The sequence below is a fragment of the Mytilus trossulus genome, chromosome 1 (assembly GCF_036588685.1).
Source record: "Mytilus trossulus isolate FHL-02 chromosome 1, PNRI_Mtr1.1.1.hap1, whole genome shotgun sequence".
In the NCBI taxonomy this organism is placed as follows: domain Eukaryota; kingdom Metazoa; phylum Mollusca; class Bivalvia; order Mytilida; family Mytilidae; genus Mytilus; species Mytilus trossulus.
Window position 1 is genome coordinate 43,187,987 of NC_086373.1, and position 21,572 is coordinate 43,209,558.

Here is a 21,572-nt window from a genome sequence, read left to right on the forward strand (position 1 = left end):
AATCACTTAGTAACAAGTAGCCATACCTAGATTCCTGCCATTTGTTTTAAGCATAAGTATTCTTTGATCCAATAGCAGTAACATGAAAGATGTTATAATAATGATAGGTCTATTTCCTAATTGACTAATGAAGACTGACACCATTTCACCACAGAAACAATGATACTTGTAAAACAAACATGCAGACTATTCCATTCTTAATTACAAGGGGTATGCATGATTTTAATTAATTCATGTACGTAATTCCTTGCAAAATTCCAAATTATGAATAAAAAATAGGGAGTCCTATTAGTAACTTTTGGATAAAGTTCATATTTTCAATGTTCCAAATATTGTGAATAGAAGTATCACAGGGCTGTAATGTAGTTGAGCTCCCCAAACATGTAGAATACTCCTCATATTTCATGGGAGTTTTGCTGTGAAAATAGATATGACAAATATAACTTTGGAATTTTTATATTGTGAATGAAATATCTGGAATAACTTTTTTCAAGACAACTTAACATGGAGGAAAGTTGGGTATGTAAAACTTCATTTAACTCTTTGAAAAAGGCAAATATATATCTTAACATTTCAAAAATTATATAATTTCAAAACAGATCTTTTTTTTTAAAACAATATGGTATGGTCACAGTGACCTACTTGTAATATAGAATATCATTTCCTTGATATATTATATTTAATTATATCATATCTATAAGGCCATAATAAATAATAGGTTTGTTTGCCAAAACGCTACCTACCCAGAAAAAAGCTGCCTACTCAAATTCTTTTATTGTCCTGATTTGAAGAAGTTTTTTTTTAATCAAATAGGCATGAAGACTAATAAACATCTGATACTACAATTTCTTTTTTTGAAAAAAAAAAAAAGAAAATGCCTACCTACCTACCCACTGTATCAACCTTTGGGTAGGGTTTGTGCAAACCAAAATATTTCTAAATTTGTGCCTTTATTAATTGAATAGTAAATTAACAATAAGAGACATCACAATGTACTAGTGACTGAATAAAAAGAGCAATTTAAGTTTCAACACAGGATTTTTTTAAAGACTGATCATAAAATTAAAAATACATCAGCTGACAACATCTAAGAAAATTGGTAAAACCGATACTGAATAATTTTTGTAAATATCAATTGTTTTGATGCTGTGTGCAATATGTCCTTTTGCAAGGATCATTATTTTTTGTAGTCAGTTATATCCACCAGACTCATTACTCTCACTCCATCTTACTCTTAGAAGGAATAATGTTCAATGATGCATGGCAGAAAACACAAATTTTAAATATCACACAAGAAATTCTTTCCATGTAATTTTCGTTTCTATAATATTATTCACTATTTCATCATGTATAATATGCTTAGAATAGCTGTAATAAGTTTGAATGGGGAATTAAATCTGATGCCTACATTGTTGAACCCGTGTGCTATGCTCTCTGGACCCAGTATAGTATGATACATCTCTTAATTAATGGATCCGTAGGTGGCATAAGCAAGTAAAAATTCTTAACCTATCAAACCTGAGCCCACATTATGTCCGTCACAGTCGAATCTGGACATTAGGAAAACAGCAATCAACCAATTATTTTTATTTCTTTAGACATTAAGAATAACTTAATTGGTTAATATCATCATACTTATATTTATATACATATCCACACAAATATGATGGCAAAAGTGATGCAAAGAATTTGTTTTGGTATGTTTTTTGTGTAAAGGGACACACACATACTTACACTGAAAGTGTAAATGAATTTTTATGTGTTTTCTGTGCCAAACTTCTAAATGGTACAAGACTGTTGTTAGTACCTGCAGTGTACTTATACATGCAAGAGTTAGAAGAGTGAGCTAACCAGCATTGTGTAACTTCATAATGTGAAGAAAGGTCAGAAATTATCTCAAAGTGACTCAAACCATAATAAATGATAAACTTATTGGGAAATTTCTGCCTGAAGATTTTTATAACTGGTAATCATCCTGTCTTTTTACAACATATAACTATCATTTTTTCTTGAATCGATCAGTATACTTTTTTTCATTGAAATTCAGTTGGTTTTTTTCGCCTTCTAGTTGATTGACGGAAAACACAATCTTATAGGCTAGTTTAATGTAACATTATATACCAATTTCATCCAATCAAACATTATTAAAGCACTAGTAACTTAATAACTTAAAACTTAAGTTGTGTGGTCTGTAATAACTTTAAAAGTTCTAAATTAAATTTTTCAATTATCCAAAATCCAGATTTTAGTCAAATCCAAAAGCAAGTAGTGTGTATCAAATTTATCAAATTTAGGTCAAAGTGATCCAATTATTTTATCTACTACAGAGCTTTACTATTTTCACAGTTTATGTTTTGACAATGAGACTTTGAAAAGGGGGAATGTGACATAATACTACTTAAAGTCCTAAGCCAACCATATTTCATTTTGGGAGGAATCATATATGTTAACTTTACACATTATGTTGTAACATCATTGTCATTACTAGTAAACACAATTTTGGTCTGAAGTTTATTAAACCTGTCAGACTTTACATCATGTCTTGAAATGGTGTGAATTTTTAATTTTCACTGAAAACAATTTGAATTTACACTTATCATTGAAAACCATTTGGTTATCTTCAGCTGCTAGTGTTTTTGCTCTTTGTATTTTGGATGTGAAATAGCTAGACAGATACATTTTGAATCTTAATTGTCTTATTACTTTTTAAAAAAAAAAGTGCTCCAGAAAAGCACATTTTTCACTTCAACTTTTACATTAAAAATAGGAGGCCACCAATTTGTAAGAAGTTTTCAGTATATTACCCTATATTCTTAACACTTCACATGTTTTCAAACAAGTTATGTCTGAATGCTTCAACTTCAAAAAACAAAGAAAAACCACCTGTGTGTCAATGACCCTTGAAAAGTTCCTGGAAATCATATTAAAGCAAATATATATCGTTTCATCTTGCATTTTTAACTTTCAGCATTCTTGCAACTATTGGTGAAATAATTGTCAATTTGCTTTGTTTAACAAAACACTTTCCCTTGAAGGTTAGTTGATTACCTTTTCATCAAATAGTAATTAACAAAAAGGTGTACAAATATTTATGTAAAAAAACTTTACCAATCCAAGCCTTCTAGCTCATTGTATTCTCTTTCATCTTGGACATATGTTCATACAATATGCTTGTGTTGACTGCTGAAAAATTGTGTAACCAATTCATAATTTAACATTTCAGTTTTTTAGAGCCTCTTTCATCTTTCTTTTTTCTCGATCTTTCTTGCATAAAACATTTACATATTGGAAGCAGTAAAACATAAGTAATTATGTAATGTAAAAACATACATTTTATAGACTAATATCAAAGACAGATTCAAGTAGGACACAAAAGGATGAAACTTGATCATACTTATCTTGACTCTCTATGTCTTTTATAACATTTAATCATCTTAATTATTGTTTTTCATTTCCAATTCCCCTAGTTTTTGGTGACCCTCCCAGTCTTTTTTGTGGCCCTCACATGGCAATCAAATTGTTTTACCAATTTCCCAAACATTCTTTCTATATTTCCTTTGTGCTAATATTTCAACCCTGCCAAATGTTTTTATAATTAACTTAAAGTAGAAGTGTGTTTGGGTGAAGAATATCTAAACACAAGAATGTGTCCCCAGTACACGAATGCCCCACTCACACTATCATTTTCCATGTTCAGTGGACTGTGACATTGGGGTAAAATCTCTAATTTGGCATTAAAATTAGAAAGATCATATCATAGGGAACATGTGTACCAAGTTTTAAGTTGATTGGACTTCAACTTCATCAAAAACGAACTTGACCAAAAACTTTAACCTGAAGCAGGACAGACGGACGGACAGACGGACGAACAGACGAAAACAGATGAACGGACGCACAGACGAATGGACGCACAGACAAAAGGACGCACAGACAAACGGAAGCACTGACCAGAAAACATAATGCCCCCCTACTATCGTAGGTGGGGCATAAAAATAAAAAATTTGAATCTTTTACCACATGAACAAATTCAATTCAAATCTATTCAATGTTTTATTATATCTCATCTCTCAACAAGTACAATCAATATTTATACATTGTAAAACAATACTAAAGTATTGAGATGGGAGCCATCTCTGTGGGTCTGGCTGTGAATAACATGTGGTAACAAATTTGTATTTTTTCATACAGCAAATTGTTTTCAAATGAAGTTTTTGACCTTGACATTTGACCTAAGAAGTTGCACATACATTTCAAAACACCCTTTGGTGTTGGTTAATGTACATGTCAAGTGTAAATATGAAATCATAACAATTCGCATGATAAAGATTAGACACAATCTTTAACATAGGACATGGGGTCCTCAAATCAAAGTTTTTGACCTTGACCTTTGACCTAGGAAGTGGTACAATCATTATGTCACGCCCTCTGGTGTTGGTTAATATCAAGTATAAAGTATGAAATTATAAAGGTTCTCTAGATCTAGAGTGGACACAATTTGTTACAGACTGACAGACTGATATCACTATAGGGTGACTACCATTTGGTGGGGCCCTAATAAAATGTGAGCCATTCTATACACAATTATAAGAGGCTTTTAAATTGACATTATGAAATAAAATATTATTTACAATATATAAAATGAATAAGAGAGAGTAAAACACCTAGTCAAATCACAGAAACAGTTAATGTCCCATTGTTAATGTCTTACCACAGAAAGCCGTACTTTAACCTATAATGGTTTAATTTTTAAATTGTTATTTGGATGGAGAGTTGTCTCATTGGCATTCACACCACATCTTCCTATATCTATTGAATGTTAATAAGTTGATGACTAGATAACTCTGAGGCTCTTATCACCAAAATACTTAAAGTCATAAGAAACGAGTGACCGGTGAAAAATGATGTTCTTCCAATTGTTGAACTAATGCATACAAACATAATAAACTTAATCTTCTGTGCACGAATTTATCATTTTTTTCGTGTAAATTTCGTATAATCGTCATTTTTTTTTTCAATCGGTCAGTGTTGTTGTGAAAATATGGCAGGTAATTAAAATTCGTGTTTTGAAGCCGAAGTTTAACGATGGTCACCTGTTTGTCAACAATCGACAAAAAATAAACAGAAAAGCATGGAAAGAGAACACATGTTTAACATATAAATTCAGATAATAGTTTATTTTAAGGACATCCATGCGTATTGTGATCACCGGATTTTTACGAGATGGGTCACACTGAGGTCACTTTGCATACGGAAAATATGTCGGGGGGGAATTGCTTGCTGGAAGGAAGCAATTAAAATAAAGTAAACTTCTTCTAAATATGAATAAATCAAAGAATTTTCTTCAGAAAAAAATATATGGACATAGGTTTTATAATGAAAACTATCCATTTAGTTATAAAAAACATATGCATTATTTTTTTTTAATTTGAGGTTTCTTATGACTTTAAGTGTAAAAAACACTTGCAAGTCTTATACATTTCAGTTAGAACTCTGCATTTCCGTAGAACTATAATGTGACAATTTCTATCAAAAGACTTTTTCTGAAGATTGTTGGTTTGTTTCTCTTTCATTAAAAACACACAAACCCAATCCTATTTATCTTTCAAATATTCACCATAAAGATACTGTAAAATATCAGCAGGTACCACATGTGCAACTAGTACACTATACTTATTTAATTTGACCTTCCATCACTGCACTAATTCATTTATGTCTCACTTTTGTTGTGTGCTTTCAAATGAAGAAAGACTTTCAGAATACTTCCTGTTATTACAAATTTATGTGGTTGTTCTGCAGTTTTCTAGAAAGCAAAGTGCTTCAGATAAAAGGTTATTTAATTAATAAATTCTCAAGAGGATTAATTAAAGCAACGTCAAAAAACTGCATTGACCCTAATCAAACGTATAGAAATAATAAACTGCATGGAACTTATAATTTTGTTGAATCAAAGCACTGCATGCATATCAAATAGACTATATGTAATGATGAGCCATAAATCTATATCCCTTCTGTAATATGAAACACTATTTTATAAACTAAATAACATCTGCATAACATTATATAGTTAAAATATATGTAATATATTGAATATATTTTGTACCATTCAGAATGTAACACTTGAGAGTCTATACATGTACTGAAAAAATGTGAAACTCTTACTTTGTAAAAAAAAACAGTCTTTATGGTTTACAAAGATATTCTATTTAAAAATTGAAATATTTCACTCAACTGGGACCAAAAATAGAAAACCCCTTCCAAATCGATCACAATATGGCTTATGGCTTCTTGTAATTTCTGGGGCAAGATGATTAAAGAGTTATTTGTCCCTTTAATGTACCGGTACTGGTACATGAATGAAATAGCATCATCAAAATACCAACTACAAGATAAATTCAAAAGAGGAAGTTCATAAACCTGACAAAGTCAACATTAAGACTGTGTCAACCAAGGAACAAACGGAAAATAAATGTCATATTCCAGTCTTCGTACATGCATTTCTGAAGAAAAAAGTGGGTTACACCAAGTTTTATAGCTAGCTAAACGTCCCACTAATATGTCAATTATTTATAGTTGACATTATTGGTAAACGTGGCAATAATTGGGATCCAGAAGCCAAAAAGAGATGAGTACAGTATTTGTCAATGAGACAGAATCCATATAGTACAAAATATAATCAGACAGTAAATTGTAAATAACCACTTTTTAGCATCAAAGTAAAACGATTGTGTTAAAGGATATAAATGTTCAGACTTGTACTTTTAGAGGATTTTTTTTATAGGAAGTTATTGACAATTGTGAATTGCTTGTGGTATAATATGCTTCTAAATGATCTATCTCAACTACAGTAAGTGATCTCTTTAAAAAAGCCTTTCAATATAACTGTTGAACTGATGATCATAATGAGGACATTAATATAACAAAACAATAACATTTGCACTACAATCAGGGTTATCCTCTTAGCAAACCAAAAAGATTGTCTATCATTCCTTATCCTCTAAGCCAAAGCTAAACATTGTCTATCATTCTGGCTTAATGGTCACTTAGTCTGGGTCAAATTTGTTTACTGGGTAAATATATGATAGATTTCTGGACAGTCTCCATGTTTATTATTTACTGATAAACCATGTCAAAATATATAATGTAACTAACAACAACACTAAACTATAAATTACTATAAACAAACATAACACAGATGTACACATGGTTGCCAAACTTTTGGCAACTGTTTCATGTGACATTTACTTGTGCAAAAATTTGTATACATGTACTGCATAGACAGGATTATTAGGTCAATAATGAAGCACTGAAACATAGTGTCAGAAAACTTAGAATTCAGGGTTTCTTAGTCTGGGAGAATAATGAAAATCCAGCTTTAAAATAAACACAGCCTTTCAAAAAACAATGCATTTCTGAATCATATTATGGATCTGTAATTAGAGACAATAATGGACCTACGATGTATATAAAAACAATAAAGACAAAAATGATAATCAGAACATACACGTAAAACTTATGAGCCAACCAGGCATTTACTTTTTCTAGTGTGTTGAGCTGTTGGTATTTACATTTGGGTTGTTTCACATTTTGTTTTGTCAGGCTTCTTGTAGATAAATGTGCACTTTGGTCTGTGTCTCATTGTTGAGGCAATGCTGTGACCAATAGTTGTTTATATTTGACTCTATAAGATCATAGTTGTCTCATTGGCATTCATATCTCATCTCCTTCATAATTTCACAAAAGATATTAATATCAATGATAAGTTGTTCAAGTCATTTCTGATTAACAATAAATCATGAGTGTTTACTGTGGATTTATTCATTTTTTTATTGGTACACATTTTTGTGGATTGAGGAAATCTTGCATTTTCAAGGATGTTTAATTTCTTGATTTTTCCAAAGTCTGTGTAAAACCCATTAGAAAATTTGAAATTCTGTTAACATTTGAATTCATGGTAAACTTAACTGACCCATGAAATCTATCAAAACTGATATCCCAGGAATAATTATGAATCCACTAGTACTGTTTAAATTACAAAGACAACCAATCCTGGTCATAAAAAAAATCTGTCATTGTTATCGAAATGATTTGGAAATGACTGTTTTGCAAAATTGTGAATGGTAGCAGTGTAAACTTTCTATTTGTTCACAGAAAAAAATCTCTACCATATGGCTATTTGGTAAAAAATTAAAAACCATATAATAACACTTCCCAGTGTCCTACACGATCCCTTGGGCAGTGTTGGGTGGGGATTGTTATGGTGGTGGGATAATATTGTAAAGGACACATCTTCATAAATCCTTAGGGAGTGTACATGGATCCGCTGTACCCTTGCAAGTCAATCAAGGGGTGCGTCTCAACTGGCAGAATCTGGAAGTACATACATAAATATGGCTATTTGGTAAAAAAATCAAAAACCATGTGGCTATTTGGTACTTTTGTCAACTGGAAATCACTTGTGAAAAATAAATTTGTTCAAAAATTGTACCCAGTGATAGAAAATATCTTTCCAAATCCCAAAGTATATGGCAGCATTATTGTCATGTAATTCACTGAAGTAAAAAATATTCCCATTTTGACAGGTTTAACCTTGATCTTTGATTTTTTTTTTATCAATAACACCACATGATTGGCAGTTAATTAGAAAGGACAGTAAGTCCCTAGACTCCCTAAATCTTGTATTTTTGTTGTTCCCTTGACATCTTTGTCAAGGTCACAACACATCAAATAGCCCATTGATGAAATTGTATTTTATGTTTCAGTCTCAGATTTGGGTACATATAAACAAGTACCACTTTTCTGGAACCTTTATAAGAAATTGAGGACCTATAAAGTAGAAGTTGTAACTTTAGGATTAAATATAATGATAGTTTGTCTCATTGACATATTTGTTTGCACTACCTATTTTTTTCTCACTGTTAGTTTTAGAACTATGTCCTGAAAAATTTCTGAAAAAGACATTGCTTGTAGGTACAAGCAATAAATAATTTCATTTCTTGACTTCAGAGAATAGATTTACTAAGTTTTGCATATGGTATTATGAATGAAACTGATTAAGAAACAATGAAATGCAATGATGTGTTAATAATCTATCAGGGATTCTCATGCTTAAGCTGTTTAAATTAAATAAATGCACCAAAATATCAATTCTTTCATATGGACACAGTATGGAATAAATATACATTTGTCTATGTTAATTACATCCAACATATGCATACAATAAAAATGTCAGGGGAAACAAAGTTTACGAACTCCAAAAAGGATTTAAAGAAAACAGTTACTAATGAAGTATAATTGCTATCGTAGGGGGAATTATTTGTAGCAGGCCTTCATTATCATGCCTAAATTAATCTTATTGGAAGCTAAATTGAAAAAAACGCCAATAAGATGTCTAACTTGTCTTAAAACAATTTATGATTGTTAAGTGTTCCGTGTAGAGATTTTTTGGTAACAAGGCTATTTAAGAGCATAAAAACGAAGTTCAAGTATAAGTTAGTTCAAATAAGTCAAATCTTTTTTGTATCCCTGTTTCTGGATACTGTAAACCAACTGATTTTCAGGGACACTTTATTTCGCTTTTAGTGATTTAATTTTGCGATTTCCAAATTTACTTGATGAAGATCCAAGTCTTACATATTCACGTTATTTTTCTAATCGCGGAAGTTGCCAAATAAATCATTCACAAAATTTAATTAGTTCACAGTACCTACAAATATGCGTTATAAAATTTTTAAGAAAAAACAATAGACTGACAGACACACAGATGGATGGAGAGACTAGTTTTCCCTCTCCTTTTAAAAATACATTGTAATTCTGAAAAGAAGATTGAACCTATGGAACCGAAATATCACAACACATCTAAAAGACCAACACACGTTTTTCAACATTCAACCAGTATCTCTAAAAAGAAATATAAACAGATATTATCAAAGATCAGCTAACAATTTCAAATTCCCTGAATAATAGAAGAACATTGAGACACAACTTAGAACAAACACTGACAGTTCCAGGGTTTTCATAATAATGTCTAAGGAATTAAACTGTTAAATTCAAGTACTTTTGGGACGAATTCTAGTCAAATCGGCACCTAGTTAAATCGGCACCCGGTCAAATCGGAACTCAGTATAGTCAAATCGGCACCTAGTCAAATTGGCACCTCGTTAAATCGGCACTTTATATTGTCAATTCGGCACCCATGTTAGATTTGTTTAATATACATATTTTAACAGCAATTTCAGGAAAGACAGTAAAAATAAGGAAGGGGTTGTCCAGAAATATTCACTTAATTTTATTCACATTTTTTGGAGTTGATGTATATATATATATATATTTTTCTTAACTAAATGCGTATTTTAGTTATATATACAATGATCATGAAAGTTTGAATTATTGAAAGGGACTCATAGTTTTCCATTGTATTGCTTCTATTTGTCTCATTGGTAAACATACGCTTGTGTAAGGGCTTCTTTGTTTCTTATGAAGTTTTTGAAAAATAAAACATTTATAAATACCTTTAACATTCTACTGTAGAGTTAAAACCACAACCATATTAACTATGTACTTGATTAAATAATTAACCTATGTTTTCTAACTGCTTGATGCTTTTTAATGATGTAATGCATGATAAAATCCAAACCCCAAAATAGATCATGAATTTATACATTTTAAAATCATTTATACATATATAATATCAAATATTTTTGGATGCCGATTTGACTATACTGAGTGCCGATTTGACCAGGTGCCGATTAAACCAGGTGCCGATTTGACTTTTTCTATGGGTGCCGATTTGACCAGGTGCCGATTTGACTTGTACCCTTTTGGGACTAGCCAGAAACAATGTTAGGAAAATGCCAATAATTATAAAAATCTCTAAATAGTAATTCTAATGTACATATTTCAACTTAACATACTGTGGATTCATTTTTATTCATGGGGTACCAAATTTCATGGATTTCCTGGGTATAGGCAACCATGAAGTTAAATGTTTAAGGAATAAAAAAAATTCTATATGCTTGTATGCAGACTTGGGAAAAAACACGAAATTAATATCCACAAACATGTCAATTTTTCCTAATCCACGACAACTGGTACCAACAAAAATAAATGAATCCACAGTAATCATTATTATATCCTATTTTAAGGTATTTTGGTAAAAAGGTTATGCAATCTAAAAAATATTTGGTTCATTTAAACACATCAAAACAATTTCACTTTTATTGTTGAAACAGTATCTTTTTTCTTTGAATTAGAATAAAAGCATGACATCAATGATTGAAATTGTTCACACTTCATTAGGTCTGTATTTTATATAATTTATATATAAACTTTAATTAACACAGAATGAAAGCTGGAAACAGCTTTGGAATAAACACAAAAAAAATCAGTCAGCAATCATTGAAATAACTATGAAAACGTTAAGAATTATTAATTTTTCAAAAATAAAGTCCCTTTCAATTATAAATTTTCTTTTCCTGAATGAGGATATTAATATTAAATTTCTTAGTAGGTAATATTACACAGCAATCCCTTCAGCAGTCTTGTAGTGAAATGATCTCCAACAATAAGGGAGGTTATCTGTTCAAAATGACAACAATTGTAGCTGCTTCTCTGCTAAGCACAATGTTTTGGGAGACAGATTTAAATAAGTTTTTACTAACTTGTTTCTGAATCCCTGTCATATTTGAACTTCATGTAAAATTGCAATATTTTATTCTTGTAATTTTTCATTAATAAATACTTTTTAAACTGAGCACACTGAATTTAGAATAGTTAATTTAGAGTTAAAAAAAACCAATTCAGATTATAAAGCAAACAAGTATAAGAATTGTCCTTTAATTTTTTTGTTTTTTTGTCACTGTTTTTCATGCAATTTTGAAGATGAATACATTTTCTTAAATGTTTAAAATTCTGTACTGGTACATGTATATATCTGAGCCACAAAGGCCTATTCTTTGACTTTTTAACAAAACTATTTTCCTCATTTTTTTTTCTGCTCACTTCCATAGCTAAACATTTCAGAACCTAGGTACTTCGATTCACCCTCTCAGTGAGTTCTAGCCATAAAACCTAATCTTTTAATGGATAAAAATTGGTACTGTTTGTAAAATTTTCTATGTGGAAAGATTGCCAGCATCATTGTGATTCTCTTTCACAAAATTGAACTGTCTCTTTTCAGATTAATCAAGTAACTTATTAAGATTCAACATACATTTTGCTCTAAATTATAATTCAACTGGACCAATGACACAATTTTAAGAGCCAAAACGTCTGCAAAATCACAAGTATGAAATAACCTATATTTTACAACATATTCATTACATTTTTTTGCCCAGACAAATGTGTTTGGTCATGAAATCCTTTGGAAACCATCTAAAGATGCTATAGTATAACAGATATATCCAATTCAAGATGATTAAGTTAAAAAGATCCTTTATCTTTCCTTGACATCCAATTTTCATGTTTTTCTACTAGAAAATAAACAAATGAATGTTTTCCAAGGTCACATTAAACCTGAAAAATGAACAAAATGTAAACTGCATGTGGGCAATTCCTGGAGGATGATCATCAAGGAAATTTAAATGAAAACATTTTAACTTTTTACACTTCGTCATAAAACAGATTAGGATTTATGTAAAAATTTAAATTAAGAGAGACCAAATGTCAAATTCATTACTGCAACCTTCTGTTTAGAGCTACATTAGGTTTTTAGTGCTATCTATGTCATTTGTTCATCTAAGTAATATAATTGGTATTTCATCAACATACTAGTGCTGTCTCTTCGACTCCCTGTCATATTTACTTCTGTCTTTAGGATCTAAAGTGTCTCATTAAACATAGGATATTCACACCGTGTTCATCTCGTTATATTCCATTTAACTACTCTAACTTATCGAAATGCTGAATTTTTTTAATATTTCGTTGAATGTATTTAAAAGTATTTGTGAATATTTAGAGAATTTGTGATTTTTCTTTAATTTTGAAAAATTGAGAAACTAATATTATAAGGATTTATATTGTTCTTAAATGTAAGTATAATTTAATTATAATGTACGTTAATTCAGAAATTAATATGTGCATTTATAATTGCAAAATTACTGGTGAAAATGCAAGTTATACATTTAATGTGATTACAAAAATTTAGTAGAAAAACTACTATTGAAGTTATGTATGCCAATTTTTTATTATTGCAAAACTGATACTGTCAAAATTGAGAATGGAAATGGGGAATGTGTCAAAGAGACTAAAACCTAACCATAGAACAAAAAACAGCAGAAGGTCACCAATAGCTCTTCAATGTTGTATTTTTTTCGCATTTAATAAAAACATCACAATAATTACTAAATTTACAATAATATATATTTCCACTGTTATGTGTCAACAATTTGTTGAAGACTTATATTTTTATATATTTTATTTTAAGTATAATTTATATATATACTAGCATCTCATATTTATTTTACTGAAATCGTGGTGGTTAATGGTTTAAATTTTGGAATCATGTTTGTAGTCTAGCATGCTGATTAACAGTTTGATAAACATCATCATTAAGATTAGCAATCAAATTCAGGATTTTTGGTTTTCAGAGCAAATATAAAGAAAATTTACTCAATTCATTTAAAGAGTTTTTGAAGGAATTGTCCCTCAATGTTAGAGTTGAAGCTTAGTCCAATGCAAAAAAATCACTATCTATCATAAAGGTGCCTCACTCATATGACCAGGGCACATCCTTTTGTGCAATCCCTCTGATTTCCGTAAGTTTGAGATGTGTGGACCAAGGAGGTTATATAACATGGGGGACATAAGTTTAATAATACAGTACAATTAAATTCTGATTTTGATTTTTATATATAATAAGAGACTTATAATAATGTATCATATGTCTCTGGTATAATAGACTTTAAAAACAGCTCTCCTTTAATCGAGATAAATGCTACAATTCTACAGAATCATCTTCTAACCAGGAAACATGTATAATCTCTCATTAGTTCCTGGTTCATATTCCCCTTAGACTGTTAGAATTTTCAGATAAGTCAAAATACTGATAATGCTGGTCTAAGGATGATACTACAATCATAAACTTGCTCCAGATCAGTAAAGAATGTTGCCAAGTGCGGAGTTTTAACAAGTCATGTAAGGTCAGATACTTTTGGTCAGGTTAAACCTATCCCTTAGATATTTGATAACTATATAACAACAGAAATCAATTGTTTACACTAACTGAAACAGACATGTTTAATTACACTGACCATAGGGATCAACTGATAACTAATTAATAAAAATTAGAGCTAATTAACTGGTCAACAACGATCTCTCTAGGTAGTCAAGCCCAATACATATTAATTGGTCTTTAACCAATTATCATATTTTACTATTCTTGATACAGATGTTCATTTCTTATCAATCTATATTTCATTGATGTTCATTTCTGTGATATGACAAATGCAGGGATTTATTATTGTTATATTGAAATTAATAATGTCAGTGGATTAGGCATAAAATTCATGTCAAACTGGTAGGTGATTATTGCATTTTTTATTTATTCTAGAAAAATGATATTTAAGTTTTATGTCTAAAACATCTAATAAGTGTTTAGAAGTCTTCTGATTCTGCTGTTTCAAAACTTTTCCAATATTCAAAATCAATATGTTACCATTGCAAGTGGGATTTTTCTTCAGAGGGAATATGAACATGTACATGTGCAGATGTACAATTTGAACTCTCCCCTGAAAAGTGTATTTCTGCTGTCATGGAAACAGATTCCCTTATTCCATAATATAAATCACTCCAAGGTTTGACTGAGGTATATAAAATTTGTAAGGGTTCCGCGGAACAAAGTGTCTTGCCTACTTTTGCTGTTTATCACAAGCTCAACAAAAATGAGGAAAAAAATAATAAAAGTATTGCTCTCTATACTATCGCTTGATTGTAAGTAGCTTGTCCTAGTTTGGTACAAATCCAAGATAGTTTAAGAAAGTTATAAAAATTTTAAAAACTTAGTTTAACCACAGTACTAATATTTGTGGATGCCACCGACAGAATGTAGGATTGCTATGTCTCGCTTTTTTGACAATAGTCGAAGGCTCAACAAAAATTGTTGTCCCTTGGTTTTCTATTTGAGATTAAAACCCTTGCCAAAGTTGGGTGTCTGTTTGGCTATGGTGGAGGTATAAATTTCACACCCACATATGGTCATATAGATTGATTGTTTGGTTTTAACACCACTTTTTCTCATTTAGAGGCAATCATTTTTTATAATTGGAGGAGGCTGGAGTGCCAAATGAAGAACCACTGACCCTGGTAGAAAAATGGACATTTTTAGTCAATTAAAGTTGGAGTCAAATGCACCTGTCACATGTGGGATCTAACACACAACCTCAGTGTTGACATAGTGTAGTACTAGTTGGACAACTAAGATAAATCAGGCCCCTTTTGTCAGAATGGTGAATCTGATTGCTTGTGTAATGTTTTGAATAAGACCCTGCTATGGATCAAGTCTCACTACCTCCAATACTGAATACCAGCTAGACCACTGAATCTATTTCTTAGGCTTGTACAAATACGTTCTTTATTTGCAGACAATGTACACATATAACCATAACCACTGTTATTAGGAATACATTTGTTTACTGTCAAGTTACAGGTTAACCCTAAATATATCCCAGATGTAAATTAAGAGAAAGTGTTGTCATGGTTCTGTATTGAATTTTTTACAGGTTTTAGATAATCTTAAATTATTTACTGATTTTCAGCTGTCATACTTTGATATGATTCAGGACAGGGTATGTTACTTGTTGCAAAGTCAATTTATGGTTGGAGGTATTTGAGAAATTCTTTCTCTTTTTAAAATTTTAAACTATATATAAGTATTCATTTATGGCTGCCACATGTGGATTATTGAAATTCAACTATTGAATGCATTGGCAAAAACATCAAATATTTTACCTTTTTCTTGTGATTATTGAATATATATACAAGGGGATGACACAAATTATTTAGACCCTTAAATACAAATATTTTAGTTTGATTATAGCTAGAAAATGCTGTACCACAGAACTCATTATACAACAGAAGATGCAATATTGAAAAACTTGCAATGTAGTTTTCATTTTTTATTTGCAATATTATATCATGAACATGCTTTTGGAGTGTTTAAAAAACTAGCTATAGAAGAAATAAAAATAGTCTAAACAAAAATTGACAAAATTGAATAGTTACATGGGATAATCAATATTGCTTGTTTTAGATCATGTTGATAAAAAAAAAGATGTAAATAAAAGTTTTAAAAAAATGTTTAATTTCATACAATCATGACTGAGAATTGAAAGCTCCCATATCATTTTCCAGAACTTATAAATGGTAACATTTTACTGGAATTATAGAGGTAGGATACATCATAGTAAACACATCATAACAATTGGTATATGTTGGTAATTGGTATAAAAATAAGGTGCTGTTACTGTGTTAGATATCCAAATATTTGGATAATTAACAAAAACATACAAGTCATGCTCTTGATACTATAGAATCCTACATTTACAACATGTCCACAGCAATTACGATTTATATGCTTTGTCCTCATTCTCTAAATATATACTGCATGTTTATTTATTAATCCTATTAGCATAAACCGAATTCAGATCATCTTCATTCCATTAGTCAGAGTATTTAATACCTGATATTAATGAAGAATGAATGGGGAGGGGAGATAGCACATTATGAATCATGGCTTAGAAATATCTTATTAACATGATCAATAATATGAAAATATTTAACCTTTCACTGATAGAAATGCCATGGACTGGTTGGTATATTTTTTGGGGAATAAAAAATACAAATATTAGTTCATTATCATATTAAAACAAGTTTTGACCATTGCAACATTCCTTCACAATATTTGAAAAACTACAAAATAATTAACAATTTTAAATGTGCCCTAACAAACTTTGAAATTAAGAATAACTTTGTGACAACTCAGTCAGAGCTGATATATTAATTATGATAACTCAAAAAAGATATTAAGAAATTTCCAATGCATAGGGCTTTAAAAATAACAAATTAAGATTTCCTACAAGAACTGACTATCCAAACATAACATCTTCTTATTTTCCTGATTGTAACATCATTGAATGAGACTTAAGTTCCTGAATTTGTACTTACATAAAGCAACACCATGTCAGTGGCGGATCCAGGGGGGTTCCGGGGGATGGAACCCCCCCTTTTTTTTTGGCCGATCAATGCATTTGAATGGGAGCATATAGTTGGAACCCCCCCCCCCCTTTTACTCTGGGTTGGGACCCCCCCCCCCCCCCCCCTTTTTTATATGGCTGGATCCGCCCCTGCATGTGGTCTGCATACCATTCTGGAATACTTGATATCCCCTCTACCCTAAATTTCACCAATTTGTTGGGGATTTTGGGTTGATCAGTCTTTAGAATTTATTGAAGTGTTTTGTAGGCTCATGTTTTTCCTTATTTTTTTTGTTATCTGTTGAGAATTGTCTAGATATTTTTGTATTATTAAACAGGCATTGGATATCAAAGGCATTAGCCAAGGTTGACATCAAATATTTCTACACTAGAGTTGTCTTTCCTTTGCCAGATTTTTTTTTAAAAAGTATTGAGAAGGAGAGATGTGATGTAGTAATGGAACAACAAATTAATAGATATTTTTGGTATCCTTGAACAATGTTGAAATTTGGTATGCATTTATACATTGTACCATTGTACAAAATATAAATATTTCAATGTTTTAATGTATGTCTTGTTCTATTCCAGGGGATTTCCTCGAGAACATATGAAATATATTGCCCTACGTAAGCTCAACTACATCCATGACCATCTTAGGATGGTGAAAGACAGAGGCTCCAGAAGAAACCAGACAGCACTAAATATCATCACAGAATTAGGAGCTGAAAGTACTGCGCATGGACTTTCTAAGGTAGCAACTTCTATTAAAACCAAACGGAAAGTAATGTGGGCCCTGCTGGTCATTGTTGGATTTACAGCCGCTACTCTTCAACTGTCACTTCTAGTCAAAAAATATTTACAGTTTTCTGTGGTGGAAGTGTCTGAAATGAAAACTGGAATGCCAGTTGAATTTCCAGCTGTGACTATCTGCAATATTCAGGCAATATCACTAACAAAAATCAAACATCAAATGGAGAGAAGACATTCAAAAGTTGTGGACTGGTTCAAATTTCAACAGTGTTCTCGGTTTGGTGAACAACAAATTAGAATGGAGTCAACCCAAGCATTTTTTGAAAATCTAAATAGTGAAGCTATGGCATCAGGTCATGATATCAATGATATTCTCTTGCATTGTCGCTTTAATCAACACAAATGCAATGCAAGCAAATTCACACATTTTTTTGATGGACAGAACTACTTTAACTGTTACACTTTCAACAGTAAACGACTTGCTGAAAAGATTTTAATTCAAGCCACTGGACCAGAGTATGGTTTATCTGTGGTAATTGCTCTTGATAATGATGACCCACCATTGGGAGCATATGGACTGTATGATATAAACAATAACATCGCTCACAGTGCAGGATTACGTGTTCAAGTGCATGCTCCAAATACAATGCCTAGTCCTGTGGATCATGGTTTTGACATTCCACCTGGATTTTCCTCTTCTGTAGGATTAAAAGCTGTGATAAACACTCGATTACCATATCCATACGGAAACTGTACAAACGAACTTTTATATAAGGACAGTCACTATAGCAACACAATCTTTGCTTGTTTACAGTTATGTAAGCAGGAAAAAGTTATTGAAAAGTGTAAGTGCAAGTCATCTGGCTTACCTGATCTACAAAATCGTAATTTATCTTATTGTGGATCAATGAAAAACTGGAGAGAAATTTTTGAGAAAATGGACTGTGAAGACATAGGAGGCCATGATGGCGCTACCAAGCAAAGAAAAAATTACTTCTTGCTTCCAGATTTGAAATGTGAACAAGATATGCTCAGACAACTGGCAAATGATCGAAGTTATGAAGCAGACTGCGGCTGCTACCAACCATGTCAGGAAACAACCTATCAGAAAGCCCTGTCACTATCATATTGGCCTTTAGAATTTTTTCAGCAAAATGCACTAGCCAAATTTTACAATAAAACTCAGCTAGAAAATACATTTTTGAAAGAAGCGTACAATTATCTTCGTGACCATGTCACACAATATGAGGAACTGTACAACGATCCAGAAGCACATGCTGAAAAATTATACCATACAAACATTAACTTGACAGAGCGTCAAAGACTTATACGAGCATCAACTCTTATACATCAAAACTTAATACGTCTAAATATCTACTTGGAAGATTTAAATGTGGTAGAATTTAAACAAAGTGCAGCATATGAAATAGAGGATTTATTTGCCGATATAGGTGGAACATTAGGATTATGGATGGGCATTTCAGTATTGACAATCATGGAATTAATTGAGTTGGTGATACAATTAGTAATACTGCTTTTTAATTCAGAGAAGAAAATTCCACAACATAATGACCCTGTTCCAAATGGTCCTTTCAATGGACTGATGGACCAAAATGATCATTATGACCCCTATAACAAAAGGTCAGATTTTGAAAGTTTTGACAAAGCTGAGTATTTCAAACCAATGTCGGATTTACCTGAGGATTCACCTGTATGACATCATCTAGGCTGACCAACAGCTTAAATTGAACTGAACTTAACTGGTCATCTCAGTTGACCATCAGCTTGAACTGAACTTTGAACTATTCTGGTAACACCTTAAAACAAGTTCAAACAATGCTGATTTTCATTGTGAATCAGGAAAAAGTAAACCACCTATTTCTTAGTTTCTGACAACGAATTCAGTACTGCATTGAATTCAGAAATAAAGAATTTGATTGGAAGTTAAGCATCCAGATCGTCATTGTAAGAATGTGAACATCAGAAACTGAAATCTAAGAGATGAAAGGGAATGACATATTATTTGTATGAGTGAATATATTAACCTAACAAAAGCATCTTTCATTTGAAAGTCAGAAAATATGAAAGAATTAAGTAAATTTCATCAATTCATTTCACATTTTGTAAATGAGTTAACATCCCTTATTATTCATTATGTAAATCTTGTCCAGTTCTTAATTATTCTTGTTTCAGTTTTTTATTTAAGCCTTTTTAGCGGGTTTAACCATACAATTCATTGGTTATTTGAGTTTATAGATGTTTTAAAGTCAAATTACTTCAGTTATAGATTATTATTGATTTAATAGGTTCTGTAAGTGTTCAAAGGGAAATAACTCAAATATTTATCACAGATGTAAGAAAATTTCTGATGCTGGTTCATATAAAAAAAATAATATGCATCAAAATTATTCAGTATTTCTCGACATTATAAGTTTTCATTAACTATACAAAAAAAATCCTTATAGCCCTTTTTTCCACAGGTCAAATGAAAATAGTTAAAGAAATGATTTTTTTTTATTTATTCATTATTTTCAAGTTCTATAAATTCTATTTAGAATAACACCCTTATTAAAGGTGCAATAAAGTCTAATCTTCAGTCTAAGCAATAAATGTCATCAATAGACAAATGCTTTACTGAAACTGTAAAGTGGTTCATTCTAAAATGCTAAGTTTGCCATTTAATAGCAATATTTGCTGAAGAATAATGATTGGAGCCAGTAGAGGGTCTGCCTTTTATAAATAAACACTTATTGGGTAACAATTTTAGAAGTTATCAGGGTATTTCATTCTAGCATAAAACAGTTCATAGTCATAAGTGATATTGATTTTTCGTATAGAATTATGTCAAGTTATTCAATGCAACCCACCTAATAGTATTGGTATATATGCATGTCAAGTTCATTACCAAACTCAAAGGGGTTTGAAAATAAGAGAGTTGAATTATTTATGAGAGATGGATGAACAAACAAGTTGATAACTTACTATATATTGTAGATCTATTAATCCCAGTAGCCCATGCAAGGTTAATCAAGCTGTTTGGGATAACTGTGAATTTTTATAAAGTATGGCTAATCAGCCCGTGTGGATTTTACTTTTTCCACCTGCCCACACTAGCTATAATCTCTTTTTTTGGGTAAAAATATTGATTACAAATGCTTATCAGCTTTTTTCAAGTTATTGTACTTGCAAGTTTTTAGATTTAACAAAAGAAATTCCATGCCCAGAGTGGACAAGGTAGAAATTTTACCCACCCAGTGCCCACTCCCATGTTTGGCCGGTGGACACAGCAAAATCCACCTGAGCTGTAGTGTAAGTATTTGACCATAACAAAATAATAGAACTCTTATATTCCAAATGGGCTCAGAAGAAGGTTGAAAGAACGATATTACTATAAAAAATGGCTGTTAAAACATTTGTACTGTCGTCATCATCAGTCATTTTATGATTGTTTATAATGTATTTGTAGTACCTTTTTTTGCTACATACCGGTAATATATAGACATTTCAATAATTGTACTTTATTTTCAAATTAACACGACATAAATCATAATTTGACATGCATAATGGTTAAATTATAAATAGATGCCAAAATTGTGTTTATAACATTTTTTTTATTTTGATTTAAGTACAACTTGC

The 21,572-nt window shown here is 31.1% G+C and overlaps 2 protein-coding genes across 4 annotated transcripts in view; one reads left to right on the forward strand and one right to left on the reverse strand.

Moving 5' to 3' along the window:
* The window catches only part of LOC134725023 (integrator complex subunit 13-like), a 74,794-nt gene that overhangs the window by 38,620 nt on the left and 14,602 nt on the right, over positions 1 to 21,572 (reverse strand). The window lies entirely within an intron of this gene.
* Positions 381 to 21,046, forward strand: LOC134725033 (FMRFamide-activated amiloride-sensitive sodium channel-like). 3 transcript variants are annotated; one of them, XM_063588529.1, is made up of 2 exons: positions 381 to 519; positions 17,775 to 21,046. In XM_063588529.1, the coding sequence occupies exon 2, from the start codon at positions 17,794 to 17,796 to the stop codon at positions 19,651 to 19,653; it is 1,860 nt and encodes a 619-aa protein (XP_063444599.1). In that variant the 5' UTR covers positions 381 to 519; positions 17,775 to 17,793; the 3' UTR covers positions 19,654 to 21,046. The 3 variants fall into 3 exon arrangements, with proteins under 3 accessions (XP_063444599.1, XP_063444590.1, XP_063444608.1); XM_063588520.1 differs by lacking the exon at positions 381 to 519 and adding an exon at positions 14,417 to 14,512; XM_063588538.1 differs by lacking the exon at positions 381 to 519 and adding an exon at positions 15,718 to 15,779.

Coding starts and splice junctions, on each gene's coding strand:
- LOC134725033 (XM_063588520.1), top strand. CDS start 14,433: ATGACAAATGCAGGGATTTATTATTGTTATATTGAAATTAATAATGTC. Junction 14,513..17,774: donor ATAAAATTCATGTCAAACTG/GTAGGTGATTAT, acceptor GTTCTATTCCAG/GGGATTTCCTCGAGAACATA.